Source organism: Erythrolamprus reginae, chromosome 11 (assembly GCF_031021105.1).
Source record: "Erythrolamprus reginae isolate rEryReg1 chromosome 11, rEryReg1.hap1, whole genome shotgun sequence".
Lineage (NCBI taxonomy): Eukaryota > Metazoa > Chordata > Lepidosauria > Squamata > Dipsadidae > Erythrolamprus > Erythrolamprus reginae.
This window is the reverse complement of record NC_091960.1, coordinates 34,884,689-34,898,281: the sequence shown is the minus strand read 5'-3', so window position 1 is coordinate 34,898,281 and position 13,593 is coordinate 34,884,689. Positions and strand designations below refer to the sequence as shown.

Sequence of the window (13,593 nt, the reverse complement as noted above, 5' to 3'; positions counted from 1 at the left end):
GTCCCGCCAGACGACATTGTTTAGTCGACGGGACCCGGAGAAGGCCAACTCTGTGGGACCTAACCGGTCGCTGGGATTCGTGCGGCAGGAGGCGGTCCCGAAGATATTCTGGTCCGGTGCCATGAAGGGCTTTATAGGTCATAACCAACACTTTGAATTGTGACCGGAAACTGATCGGCAGCCAATGCAGACTGCGGAGTGTTGGAGTGATATGGGCATATTTAGAGAAGCCCATGATTGCTCTCGCAGCTGCATTCTGCACGATCTGAAGTTTCTGAACACTTTTCAAAGGTAGCCCCATGTAGAGAGCGTTACAGTAGTCGATGCCGCTAAATTCAGCTCATCTGCCCTGGGAATTTATTCTCATGTTGTTGTTTTTTTGTTCAACTATAAAGGAATCTTAGTGAAGTACAGATATTGAGTATGAATCATCCTAAACCCACTTACCTTGGGCTGAAATCAGAAAGATTGTTTTTCTGTGTGTATGTTTTGTTTTGTTTGGTTTATTTAGATTACATTTATCCTGCTTTTAGTATTTTATAAATATCTTCGGGACTATCTCCTGCCTCATAACTCCCAGAGACCATAAAATACAGAGTTGGCCCTCTCCGGGTCCAGTCGATCAAACAATGCAGTTGGCGGGACCACGGGGCAGGGCCTTCTTTGTGGCTGCCCCGGCTCTATGGAACAAACTCACCCCCCCGATGTTCATACTGCTCCTACCCTACTGGACTTTCCAAAGGCCGTGAAGACCTGGCTTTGCCGGCAGGCCTGGTGTGTGTGAATATTTATTGATTGATTGATTGATTGATTTGATTTGTATGCCGCCCCTCTCTGCAGACTCGGGGCGGCATACTACCATCTTTCATGGCCAAATTGTATTGATTGGATAAGTATGTGTGTTAGGTTGATTTGGATTGAGCGCAAGTTTGTATTATGGGATTTTATGGTTTATAACTTTAGTGTGTTTAATTTTAATATTGACTTCTTCCTATTGTATTGTATTGTTTTATATTGCTGTGAGACGCCCTGAATCTGGATTGGGTGGCATAGAAGTCAAATAAATAAATAAATAAGTAAAGGCAACAAACATACCTAATACTCCTTTTTTTCCTCCAATGTTCACCACGACAACCTTGTGAGGTGGGTTGGGCTGAGGGTGACTGCCCCACAGAATAAATGCACCCTTCCATCTACTCCTTGGAAGCTGTTTAGTATTTAGGTCAGTCAGGAGTTGATAAACAGACATCAAGCCAAGTTATCCCCGACTGACAGCTATTGCAGCTTGTAGGATTGATAAATGGGACCCAGGCGTGACCCAGGAGAAGAGCCTTCTCTGTGGCGGCCCCGCACCTCTAGAACCAGCTCCCCCCAGATATCAGAGTTGCCCCCACCCTCCTTGCCTTTTGCAAGCTCTTTAAAACCCACCTCTGTCATCAGGCATGGGGGAATTGAGACTTTCCCTCCCCCTAGGCTTATAGAATTTATACATGGTATGCTTGTATGTATGAGTTGTTCTTTAAATTGGGGTTTTTAAGATTGTTTTTAATATTAGATTTGTTCACATTGTCTTTTTATACTGTTGTTAGCCGCCCCGAATCTTTGGAGAGGGGCGGCATACAAATCTAATAAATAGATAGATAGATAGATAGATAGATAGATAGATAGATAGATAGATAGATAGATAAGCAAATAAATAAGCAAATAAATAAGCAAGCAAGAAAGAAAGAAAGAAACAAACAAACAAACAAACAAACAAAGATAGGTTGTGCTACATTGTGACCCTGTCGTTTTCTTGGTGTGAATAAGGAAGATGTTTGTCTCTTTCCATTTACAAACCATGAGAAACCTGAGTTGTGCAAACAGACTAAACACAGTTTGCAATTCATCATTTTAAGAATTGACTTTATCTTTCAGGCTTGCTAAGTTTTCTTTTTTTAAAAAAAAATAAAAATTTTTTTTATCAAGCTTTATTCTGTGAAGCAGGGAGCCTGTTGAAAAGGACAGCTGTGGCCATCAAACTTTGAGAAAATAGTTTCCCGCAAACCACTGCTTGCAGCTTGACTGCTGTGAAACTCGACTTGTATAGCTGTTATTACTTTTGCTATAATACTTTTGTCCTCTCTAAAAAAAAGCAAAGTCCATCTAGTTCATAGCAAGACAAAAATAATCTTAAGGGACCCTTAGAAAGCAGAGCACAACTATGAATGACCAATCGGATAAAATCATTAAATGGAAACTACCATTTAGCTCTATCATGATATATGGCTGGTCCCCTTCTAGGCATCATTTGTGTTTTAGGAGAGCATCTGGTTGTTGGACAGGAAGTCCCCTTGCAAAGGCAGGCCCTGTTCTGGGCTGCCAATGACACATGCGGCCAGCTTCTGCTATCAATGCAAGATATTTGCTGCAGTCATAAATCCTTAACCGAAGTAACACAGAAGCACATTGCAGACTTAAAGCTTAAAGCCGGCTGCAGGTGCATGAAAAAATGTAGGCATGAGAAAAGCTTCTCCAAATGAACCTAGAGAAAACAAATCACACATCTGTAATTTGTTTTTTTTTTTAATTTGAAACTATAATTTTTTTTTTCCCATTTCAAGAAATAATAGTTAACACTGCATTTCCTAACAATAACAAACTGTTTGGAGTGAGCGGCATATAGATACGATAGGTAGATAGATAGATAGACAGACAGACAGACAGACAGACAGACAGATAGATAGATAGATAGATACATAGATAGATACATAGATAGATACATAGATAGATACATAGATAGATACATAGATAGATACATACATAGATAGGCAGGCAAGCTACTTAATTACAAGATGATAGATGATAGAGTGATGATGGGGGATAGATAGATAGATAGATAGATAGATAGATAGATAGATAGGCAAGCAAGCTACTTAATTACAAGATGATAGATGATTGAGTGATTCAATTTAATTTAATTCAATTTATTAGATTTGTATGCTGCCCCTCTCCGAAGATTCGGGGTGGCTCACAATAATAATAAAAACAATATTCCAGCGAAAACAAATCTAATATTAAAAAGCACATAAAACCCTATCATATTTTAAAAAGCAAACAACATATACATACCCAAACATAAATATAAAAAAGCCTGGGGGAAAGGTGTCTCAACTCCTCCATGCCTGGCGGTATAGGTGGGTCTTGAGTAATTTACGAAAGACAAGGTGGGTGGGGGCAGTTCTAATCTCCGGGGGGAGTTGATTCCAGAGGGCCGGGGCTGCCACAGAGAAGGCTCTTCCCCTGGGGCCCGCCAAACGACATTGTTTGGTTGACGGGAGCCGGAGAAGGCCAACTCTGTGGGACCTAACTGGTCGCTGGGATTCATGCGGTAGCAGGCGGTTCCAGAGGTACTCTGGTCCAATGCCATGCAGGGCTTTAAAGGTGGTGATGGGGGGGATAGATAGATAGATAGATAGATAGATAGATAGATAGATAGATAGATAGATAGATAGATAGATAGGCAAGCAAGATACTTAATTACAAGATGATAGATGATAGAGTGATGATGGGGGGATAGATAGATAGACAGAGAGACAGACAGACAGGACAGGACAGAATAGAATAGAATATATATTTTTTATTGGTCAAGTGTGATTGGACACACAAGGAATTTATCATTGGTATGTATGTTTTCAGTGTACATAAAAGAAAAGATACATTTGTCAAGAATCATGCGGTACAACATTTAACTTAAAACTCTCTACTGTGGACCTCACCCCATTTCTAAAGGGACATACATAAGTGCACAGCTGGCCTACTGCCCCCCTTTTATTCGTACGCATTCCCTGTGTTCATATCCATGTTTATACTTGTTTGCTTTTACATGTTTGACAAGCTAAATTAATACAATCAATCAATCAATTAGGTCCCACAGAGTGTATCTTCTCCGGGTCCCGTCAACTAAAGAATGTTGCTTGGCCGGACCCAGGGGAAGAGCCTTCTGTGTGGCGGCCCCGACCCTCTGGAACCAACTCCCCCCCAAAGATTAGAATTGCCCCCACCCTCCTTGCCTTTCGTAAGCTGCTTAAAACCCACCTCTGCCGTCAGGCATGGGGGAATTGAGATCCTCTTCTTCCCCCTAGGCCTTTACAATTCTATGCATGGTATGTCTGTATGTATGTTTGGTTTTTTTATATTAATGGGTTTTTAATTGTTTCTAACATCAGACTACTACTGTACACTGCTTTATTGTTGCTGTTAGCCGCCCCGAGTCTCCGGAGAGGGGCGGCATACAAATCCAATCAATCAATCAACAAACAAACAAACAAACAAACAAACAAACAAGCATCTGGGGAGAAATTAAAACTAGTCAGTCTACGGCAGTGGTTTTCAACTTCGTCAAGTTGAAGTCGTGAGAACTTCCGTTGTTGGGCTGGGGAGTTTGGGAAGTTGAAGTCACCACTTAAAAATTGAGAAACACTGATCTACAGTTTGATAGGTAATTCAACAGAGCAGATTGGAGGAATATTTAGGAAAGGAGGTGGAACGTGTTATTCACTACAGAGAGTTGGTCAAGCAGTGTTCCCTGACTACTATACCAGCTTGACTGATTTTCTGAATTGGGCAAATCCCGATTCAGAAATCTGACACTCTTTGTTCTCTACTTCAGAATTTGAAATATAAGGGTGGTCTTAGTAACTTGCCTGGCTCAAGTTCTGGATCAGTTGATTCAGCCTGTATCTGGATCTCCTCCGGTGATTTTTCCATCAATATACTATCTTTTCCAATTTATTTTTTTAATGTGGCGAGGTGGCGCAGCAGGTAGAGTGCTGTACTGCAGGCCACTGAAGCTGACTGCTAGATCTGTAGGTCAGCGGTTCAAATCTCATTACCAGCTCAAGGTTGACTCAGCCTTCCATCCTTCCGAGGTGGGTCAAAGGAGGACCTGGATTGTAGGGGGCCATATGCTGGCTCTGTTAAAAAGTGCTATTGCTAACATGTTGTAAGCTGCCCTGAGTCTAAGGAGAAGAGTGACATAAAAATAATAAATAGATAAATAGATAAATAGATAAATAAATAAATAAATAAATAAATAAATAAATAGATAGATAGATAAATAGATAGATAGATAGATAAACAGACAGTCAGACAGACAAACAAACAAACAAACAAACAAACAAACAAACATGTATTTGTCAAGCATGTATAAGATAACAGATATAAGTATAAACATGATTATGAACAGGAAATGGATACGAATAAATTGAGACAGTAGGATAGGGATTGTAGGCGCTTATTCCTGCCCCTTACAGACCTCTTCGGAATGGCGCAAGGACATCAAGAGTAGACAGTATAAGTTCAAAGTTATGGGGGTTTGTGGATGAAACCCCAGAATCAGGTGGTGCATTCCAGCCATTGATAACTCTGTTGTTGAAGTCGTATTTTCTGCAATCGAGTTTGGATCGGTCTACATTAAGTTACATTAACAGAGTAACAAAGTTGGAAGGGACCTTGGAGGTCTTCTAGTCCAATGATAATGATAATGATAATGATAATAATTATTATTTATTAGATTTGTATGCCGCCCCTCTCCGAAGACTCGGGGCGGCTCACAACAATAATAAAACAACATTACAATGAAACAAATCTAATATTAAAAACATCTAAAACCCCATCATTTAATCATCATTCCCTTTGCTGGGGCAGGAAACCATTTCAGACACCTTGCATCTCAAGCTGAGATTCAGGCTATGACGGTCAGGTTTTGTGACTTTATATTTGTTTAAATCCAATTATATGATTTGCACTTACGTTTTTCAGCACTAAGTACAAATCACAGTCACAAATAAAATCTTAAATTTAAAAATAAATTATTAACACCTCTCCGTCTGCTATTTCTTTGTGTTTTCTGTCTTTTTAAAATCTTTTTTATGAGTTTCATGTTTTTTTATATACAGTAATTAGTAATGGTAATTGGCTCTAAGTATTGATGGGCTATTTAGCATTTGGTCTGTCACCCGTGGCCACTTGTTTGATGAGTAGAGTGGCTAAAACGTGGCAACTGGTTTTCTCTTTAAGTTTCCTTCCTTCCTTCCTTCCTTCCTTCCTTCCTTCCTTCCTTCCTCCCTCCCTCCCTCCCTTCCTTCTTTCCTTCCTTCCTTCCTTCCTACCTTCTTCCTTCTTTCCTTCCTTCCTTCCTTCTTTCCTTCCTTCCTTCTTTCCTACCTCCCTCCCTTCCTTCCTTCCTTCATTCATTCATTCATTCATTCATTCATTCATTCATATCTTGCCTTTATTATTTTTACAAGTAACTCAAGGCAGTGGACATATCCAACATACCTTTCTCCTCTTTTCCCCATAACAACAACCCAGTGAGGTGGTTGGGCAGAGACAGCATGACTGCCCAAGCCTTTTGTGGCTATGGAGGGATTTGAACTCACAGTTTTCCCCAGTCTTTTCTTAGGTAACTGAAAAATGTACATGAGGCTGATTTCAAAACAGTCACTCATGCCCTCATCACCTCGAGGCTCGACTACTGTAACGCTCTCTACATGGGGCGACCTTTGAAAAGTGTTCGGAAACTCCAGATCGTGCAGAATGCAGCTGCGAGAGCAGTCATGGGCTTCTCTAAGTATGCCCATGTCACACCAACACTCCGCAGTCTGCATTGGTTGCCGATCGGTTTCTGGTCACAATTCAAAGTGTTGGTTATGACCTATAAAGCCCTTCATGGCACCGGACCAGAATACCTCCGGGACAGCCTTCTGCCGCATGAATCCCAGCGACCAGTTAGGTCCCACAGAGTTGGCCTTCTCTGGGTCCCGTCAACTAAACAATGTCGTTTGGCGGGACCCAAGGGAAGAGCCTTCTCTGTGGTGGCCCTGACCCTATGGAACCAACTCCCTCCAGATATCAAAGTTGCCCCCACCAGTGTTCTCTCTAAATTTTTTTGGGGGTGGGCAGAAAAGTATAGTGTCTGAGCGGCAGTCCCTTCGGGACTGGGTGACACAGAAATAATAATAAAATTTCCCTCTCGGCTTCTGGGCAGGTTTGGAAAACTCTGAGTTGATGATGATTTTTAAGTGAGCGATTGCTCACCTACTCATCTTAGAGGGAACTATGGCCCCCACCCTCCTTGCCTTTCGTAAGCTCTTAAAAACCCACCTCTGTCGTCAGGCATGGGGGAATTGAAATATTCCCTTCCCCTAGGCTTATAAAATTTATGTATGGTATGACTGTATGTATGACTGATCTCTTAAATTGGGGGTTTTAGATTTTTTTACGTTGTCTTTTTACTGTTGTTAGCCACCCCGAGTCTGCGGGGAGGGACGGCATACAAATCTAATAATAAATAAATAGTAAGTGTCCCAGAATCACTTTGAATCATGAGATGGCTGACAAATGTTAATAAATAAAAAGTGTGCTTCTTCTTTTTCTCCCCTTAGACTCCTGTCCTTTGACAAGAAGCATGGAACAAGTAAACTGACGTGAAATTTCATTCTGGTGAGCATTTCCTCTGATGTGGTGGTGGATGGGTGGATGGCGCACTCCCCTGGTTTTGGGTAGTGGGGCAGGGGTGAGTTCTAACTTACCTTCACAACCTCCTGTGCCGTGTGAGTGCGCGCACACAGGCGCAGTGCCAAAAAATAGACTCTGATTAAGCCAGGATATCATTTCTTCGGGTTACACCTAGTATGCTATTGAGAAGTATTCATCGCTATTTGCAAATCTTGGTACATGGTGCCACCTGTTGTATGAATCAAATTAATTGGGGGGCTTATAGAAACATAGAAACATAGAAACATAGAAGACTGACGGCAGAAAAAGACCTCATGGTCCATCTAGTCTGCCCTTATACTATTTCCTGTATTTTATCCTACAATGGATATACGTTTATCCCAGGCATATTTAAATTCAGTTACTGTGGATTTACCAACCACATCTTCTGGAAGTTTGTTCCAAGGATCTACTACTCTTTCAGTGAAATAATATTTTCTCATGTTGCTTTTGATCTTTCCCCCAACTAACTTCAGATTGTGTCCCCTTGTTCTTGTGTTCACTTTCCTATTAAAAACACTTCCCTCCCAGACCTTATTTAACCCTTTAACATATTTAAATGTTTTGATCATGTCCCCCCTTTTCCTTCTGTCCTCCAGACTATACAGTTTGAGTTCATTAAGTCTTTCCTGATACGTTTTATGCTTAAGACCTTCCACCATTCTTGTAGCCCGTCTTTGGACCCGTTCAATTTTGTCGATATGTGGTCTCTCCAGCGCTCTATATAAGGGGATCACAATCTCCCTATTCCTGCTTGTTATACCTCTAGCTATGCAGCCAAGCATCCTACTTGCTTTTCCTACCGCCTGACCACACTGCTCACCCATTATTCAGCAAACTCGCTCCCATTGAGGATATTGATTGCACGACTGTAGTTAGAATGAATGTGAATGTCTGGTTTTTATATCTTTGGGGTTTTAATAATAATAATAATAATAATAATAATAATAATAATAATAATAATAATAATAATAATAATAATAATAATTTATTAGATTTGTATGCCGTCCCTCTCCGAAGACTCGGGGCGGCTCACAACGATAAAAACAATATTATACTGGCACAAATCTAATATTAAAAAAACAACTAAAAATCCTATCATAATTAAAAACCAAACAGCACATACATACCAAACATAAATTATAATAAGCCTGGGGGAAAGGTGTCTCAAATCCCCCATGCCTGGCGGTATAGGTGGGTCTTAAGTAGTTTACGGATGACAAGGAGGGTGGGAGCAGTTCTAATCTCCGGGGGGAGTTGATTCCAGAGGGCCGGGGCCACCACAGAGAAGGCTCTTCCCATGGGGCCCACCAGACGACATTGTTTAGTCGACGGGACCCGGAGAAGGACAACTCTGTGGGACCTTATCGGCTGGGATTCGTGCGGTAGCAGGCGGTTCCGGAGGTACTCTGGTCCAATGCCATGTAGGGCTTTAAAGGTCATGACCAACACTTTAATATTAGTTTTAGGTTGGGTTTCTCTTGCTATAGTTCTCATTTTTGTAAGCCGCCCTGAGTCTGCAGAGAAAGGCGGCATAGAAATCAGAAAATGGATACATGAAATTACCAAAGTTAAGCTGCAACTCAAACCAGAGATCTTCCTCCTAGGTATCATAGATATGAGAGTTAAAAAAGAAGAGTTCCATTTTATACAACACTTAATTACGGCAATCGGGATCACTATAGCACAAAATTGGAAGAAAGGAGATTTACCAACGGAAAGAGATAGGATTAAAAAAATACTCGATTGCGCAGAATCTGACACACTAACACAAAAACTTTAAAACAATAAACAAATACGAGATAAAGATGCATGGGAAAACTTTTATAACTGGGCCAAAAACCGAAAAAAGAATAGCTGTCCATAATGTCAAAATAAAAAGCAAAAGAAAATATAAATATAATCCAGATAGAGATGAACAACACTTTACTTATTTGCCGATAGATTCTTTTTACCTGCATTATTATTGTTGTTGTTGTTGTTGTTGTTGTTATTATTATTATTATTATTACTATATGTGTGTAATTACGCTGATACGAATGACCATGAATCTACAACGAGATAAGCTGTAGAAGAAACAGTGGGGGAGGGGGGGAGGGAAGAGGATATATGTTGTACTGTCATATAACAGAAATCTTACAGTTGTACTTACAAATAGATAATACAATTATTATTATTATTATTATTATTATTATTATTATTATTATTATTATTATTATTATTATTTAATTGGATTCGTATGCCGCCCCTCTCCGTGGACTCGGGGCGGCTAACAACAGTGACAAAAAACAGAATGTGACAATCCAATAGTACAACAGCTAAAAACCCTTGTTATAAAACCAATCATACATACAAACATCCCATGCATAAATTGTAGAAGCCTAGGGGGAAAGAATATCTCAGTTCCCCCATGCCTGACGGCAGAGGTGGGTTTTGAGGAGCTTACAAAAGGCAAGGAGAGTGGGGGCTATTCTAATCTCTGGGGGGGAGTTGGTTCCAGAGGGTCGGGGCCGCCACAGAGAAGGCTCTGTTCTGTTTCTGTGTTTTTAATATGTATATCATTTAATTAAAAAATATTTTTTTAAAATAAAATAAATAAAATGAATGAATAAATTGAATGAATGAATGAATGAATGAATGAATAAATAAATAAACAAACAATGGTTAAACCAGGTTTCTCTCCCTCCCCCTTCCCACGTCCGGCAGCTGCTGCCCAGCGATGGGTTGTGTGCAATGCAAGAAAAAGAAGGTGAGCCAAACTCAGAATAGCAACAACGATGGAGCCATGAACCCCGTCCCCAACTCCTGCTTCGATCCTAACTCCCGCCAGCAGAACCCTCCCAACTTCACACGGATCCCAGATTTCAACAACTTCCCAGGGACCCCAGGGCCTTTGACTCCAGCTGGTCCTGGCATCTCTGGACTCTACCCAGCCCCCTCCATTCACATGCCAGGAATGGGGATTACAGGTCAGTCTTCTTCGTACCGGCTAGGGCAGGGGTCAGCAATCGGCGGCTCTGGAGCCCCGTGTGCCTCTTTCATTCCTCTTCTGTGGCTCCTTTTTGCTGGTCAGCACAATTTTGAGAGAAAGGTCCGGTTTGCGGGGTGGGGGGGAAGCAGGGCCCACGAGGAGGAGACTTTACAGCAAGGGGTGGGTTTTCCAGTCACCTCCACAATTGATAGGGCGTTCAATTAGGACTAGTAGAGGAAAAAGGATGCGGTGCTAGTGTTGTGGTTGGCTCTGGCCCAGCTCCTGCCCCAAGTAATGTGGAGGTGGATGCAGGGGAAACATCAACATGTCATAGGCCTGTTTTGTTGCCGGCAGAGTCAGGGAGTGCAGTTTCCTCGGACGAAGAAGAAGTGGGGGTGACTTGGAAGAGGGGGGCTTGGCACACAGCCCAGGAAGCCAATCACCATTATCTTCGGTCGATTCGGATGACGAAGTGTTAGACCCACGCAGGTTTAGACTTATGCATCGAAGAGACCAATTGAGGAAATATTACAGGAGATAAGAGAGGCCACCTGTGTTTGGGTGGGGCTCCAGTAATTAGAGCTGCTGCTATAAATAGCAGCGTGCTAGTTTGGCCATTGTGGAAGATTCTTCAGGATCGTGCCTCGCTGTGTCTGAACTTTGTTTGTGGATTTTTCACGCCTTTGACACCAATGCAGAGTAAAGTGTGTGTTTCATTTCGTGGGAAGAAGGAGGGCTGTGACGTTTCTTCACAGCTACTAGCTAAGTACTTCAGGACTGATTAAGGGACGTGTACAGCCGACAAGGTTGTTTTGGGGAAGAGTGCTCTTTGCAATACAAAAAGGGTGCTTTGTTTCTTTTGAATTTTGCGATAAAGGACATTGTTTTGAATTTTCAAACGTCTGTGTGTCTGAAATTTGTACCCGTGAATTTTCGGGAGGCTTCTACCAGAGAGCCCGGCAGAACAGCTAGGAGGAAACTCTATGGTGGGGAAACCGGACTTCCGTTCAGCTCCAGAATTAAATGGGGGGCTTCCGGTTAGCACCTATGTAGCTCTTTGAGTGTTTAAGGTTGCCAACCCCTTGGCTAGGGAAAGAATCCTTAGCTTCATATTTTCCTTTCTCTCTCTTTTTTCAGTTGCTTTAGTGATTCAGGATGGGGTGTGATAAGCAAGGCCATCTTTTCAGAAGGATTATTTGTTGTTAGCAGAGGAGTGGAGGACTCTTCTTGTGAGATATTTCTGGACTCTTTCAATGGCGTTGGACGCCCTCAGTGTCAATGCTTCCAAGGCTGAGTTTTTTCCTACCCAGCTTCTTTTGGTCCCTCTTTCTCTCTTTGTAGGTGGAGGAGTGACCCTTTTCATCGCCTTGTATGATTACGAAGCCAGGACAGAAGATGACCTGACGTTCATCAAGGGAGAAAAATTCCATATCATCAACAACACGTGAGTGTTAGGTTCTGTTAGTATATTGTACGTAAGCTACTTGCGTGTTGCCATACAGTAAATAGCAATGTTAGCCTGTAAAATATAAAGACTGCACCTTTAAGGAAATATTACTGGTTGACCATAAGAGGGCGCCCTTTGGGGGGAGTTACATTGTTAAAGATATATATGCCGTGTATTCTTGCTTTGTGCGTGGTTTGTAAACTATTAGAGTATTCTATTGTTGATTCTCTATATTTGTAAATAATAATATTGTTTGTTTGTTTGTTTGTTTGTTTGTTTACTTACTTACTTACTTACTTACTTACTTACTTACTTACTTACTTACTTACTTACTTACTTATTTATTAGATTTGTATGCCGCCCCTCTCCGTAGACTCGGGGCGGCTCACAACACAATAAAATAGTTCATGACATATCTAATAATTTACAATTTTAAATTTAAAATAGTTAAAAAACCCCATTTTTAAGCAGACATACCTCCAAACATACCATACATAAATTATATAGGCCCCAGGGGAAATATCTCAGTTCCCCCATGCCTAACGACAAAGGTGGGTTTTAAGGAGTTTACGAAAGGCAAGGAGGGTAGGGGAGCTGGTTCCAGAGAGTCAGGGCCGCCACAGAGAAGGCTCTTCCCCTGGGGCCCACCAAACGACATTGTTTAGTCGACGGGACCCGGAGAAGGCCCACTCTGTGGGACCTAACCGGTCGCTGGGATTCGTGCAGCAGAAGGCGGTCTCGGAGATATTCTGGTCCGATGCCATGAAGGGCTTTATAGGTCATAACCAACACTTTGAATTGTGACCGGAAATTGATTGGCAACCAATGCAGACTGCGGAGTGTTGGTGTGACATGGGCAGTTTTGGGAAAGCCCATGACTGCTCTCGCAGCTGCATTCTGCACGATCTGAAGTTTCCGAACACTTTTCAAAGGTAGCCCCATGTAGAGAGCGTTACAGTAGTCGAGCCTCGAGGTGATGAGGGCATGAGTGACTGTGAGCAGTGACTCCCGGTCTCGTGCACGAGGCGAACCTGGGCAAACACCCCCCTCGCCACAGCTGAAAGATGGTTCTCTAATGTGAGCTGTGGATCGAGGAGGACGCCCAAGTTGTGGGCCCTATTGTTGATTCTGTATATTTGTAAATAATAATATTGTAAATAATAATATTGTTGTATATACATTGATACTAAGTCTGAGTCATTGTCTGGCTAAGCCACATTACCTACACCACAACAACTCTGCTTAATGTGTGTTGAAGGTTTCGTACCGAGACATACTAACATGTTCCAACATGGTGGGAATACGGGACCTCTTCCTTACCGAAGCTAAGCTACATTGGCTTTCTGGATGGGGACGACCAAGCGATTACATTCCTTCATGGCGGGATATGAAGAAAGAAAGAAGAATTCTCAGTCTTAGCGAGGGAGGTGGGATGAGATTGGCTTGATATGCACGTGTGTACAGGCATGTCCATGTGCAACGCAGGCAGTAGCGCATGAGTTGCAGGGAAATATCTGCTCCTCTCGCTTGCACAGATTTCAGGGCACACTTCAGGTGTGAAAAGAAGACAGAGACCCCCAAGGGTTTTTGGCTGGTTAGTCCAATATGGTCCATTCTTGACTGACAGTTGTGCGAT

The 13,593-nt window shown here is 42.0% G+C and overlaps 1 protein-coding gene across 2 annotated transcripts in view; it reads left to right on the top strand.

Annotated features, from left to right (window-relative positions):
• Nucleotides 1-13,593, top strand: part of FGR (FGR proto-oncogene, Src family tyrosine kinase) — a 71,138-nt gene that overhangs the window by 23,021 nt on the left and 34,524 nt on the right. For both annotated transcript variants that reach the window (XM_070764373.1, XM_070764371.1), the window contains exons 2-4: nucleotides 7,428-7,485; nucleotides 10,246-10,508; nucleotides 11,852-11,954. In XM_070764373.1, the coding sequence (XP_070620474.1) occupies nucleotides 10,259-10,508; nucleotides 11,852-11,954 (353 nt within the window). In that variant the 5' untranslated portion in view covers nucleotides 7,428-7,485; nucleotides 10,246-10,258. The remainder of the gene's footprint in view (nucleotides 1-7,427; nucleotides 7,486-10,245; nucleotides 10,509-11,851; nucleotides 11,955-13,593) is intronic.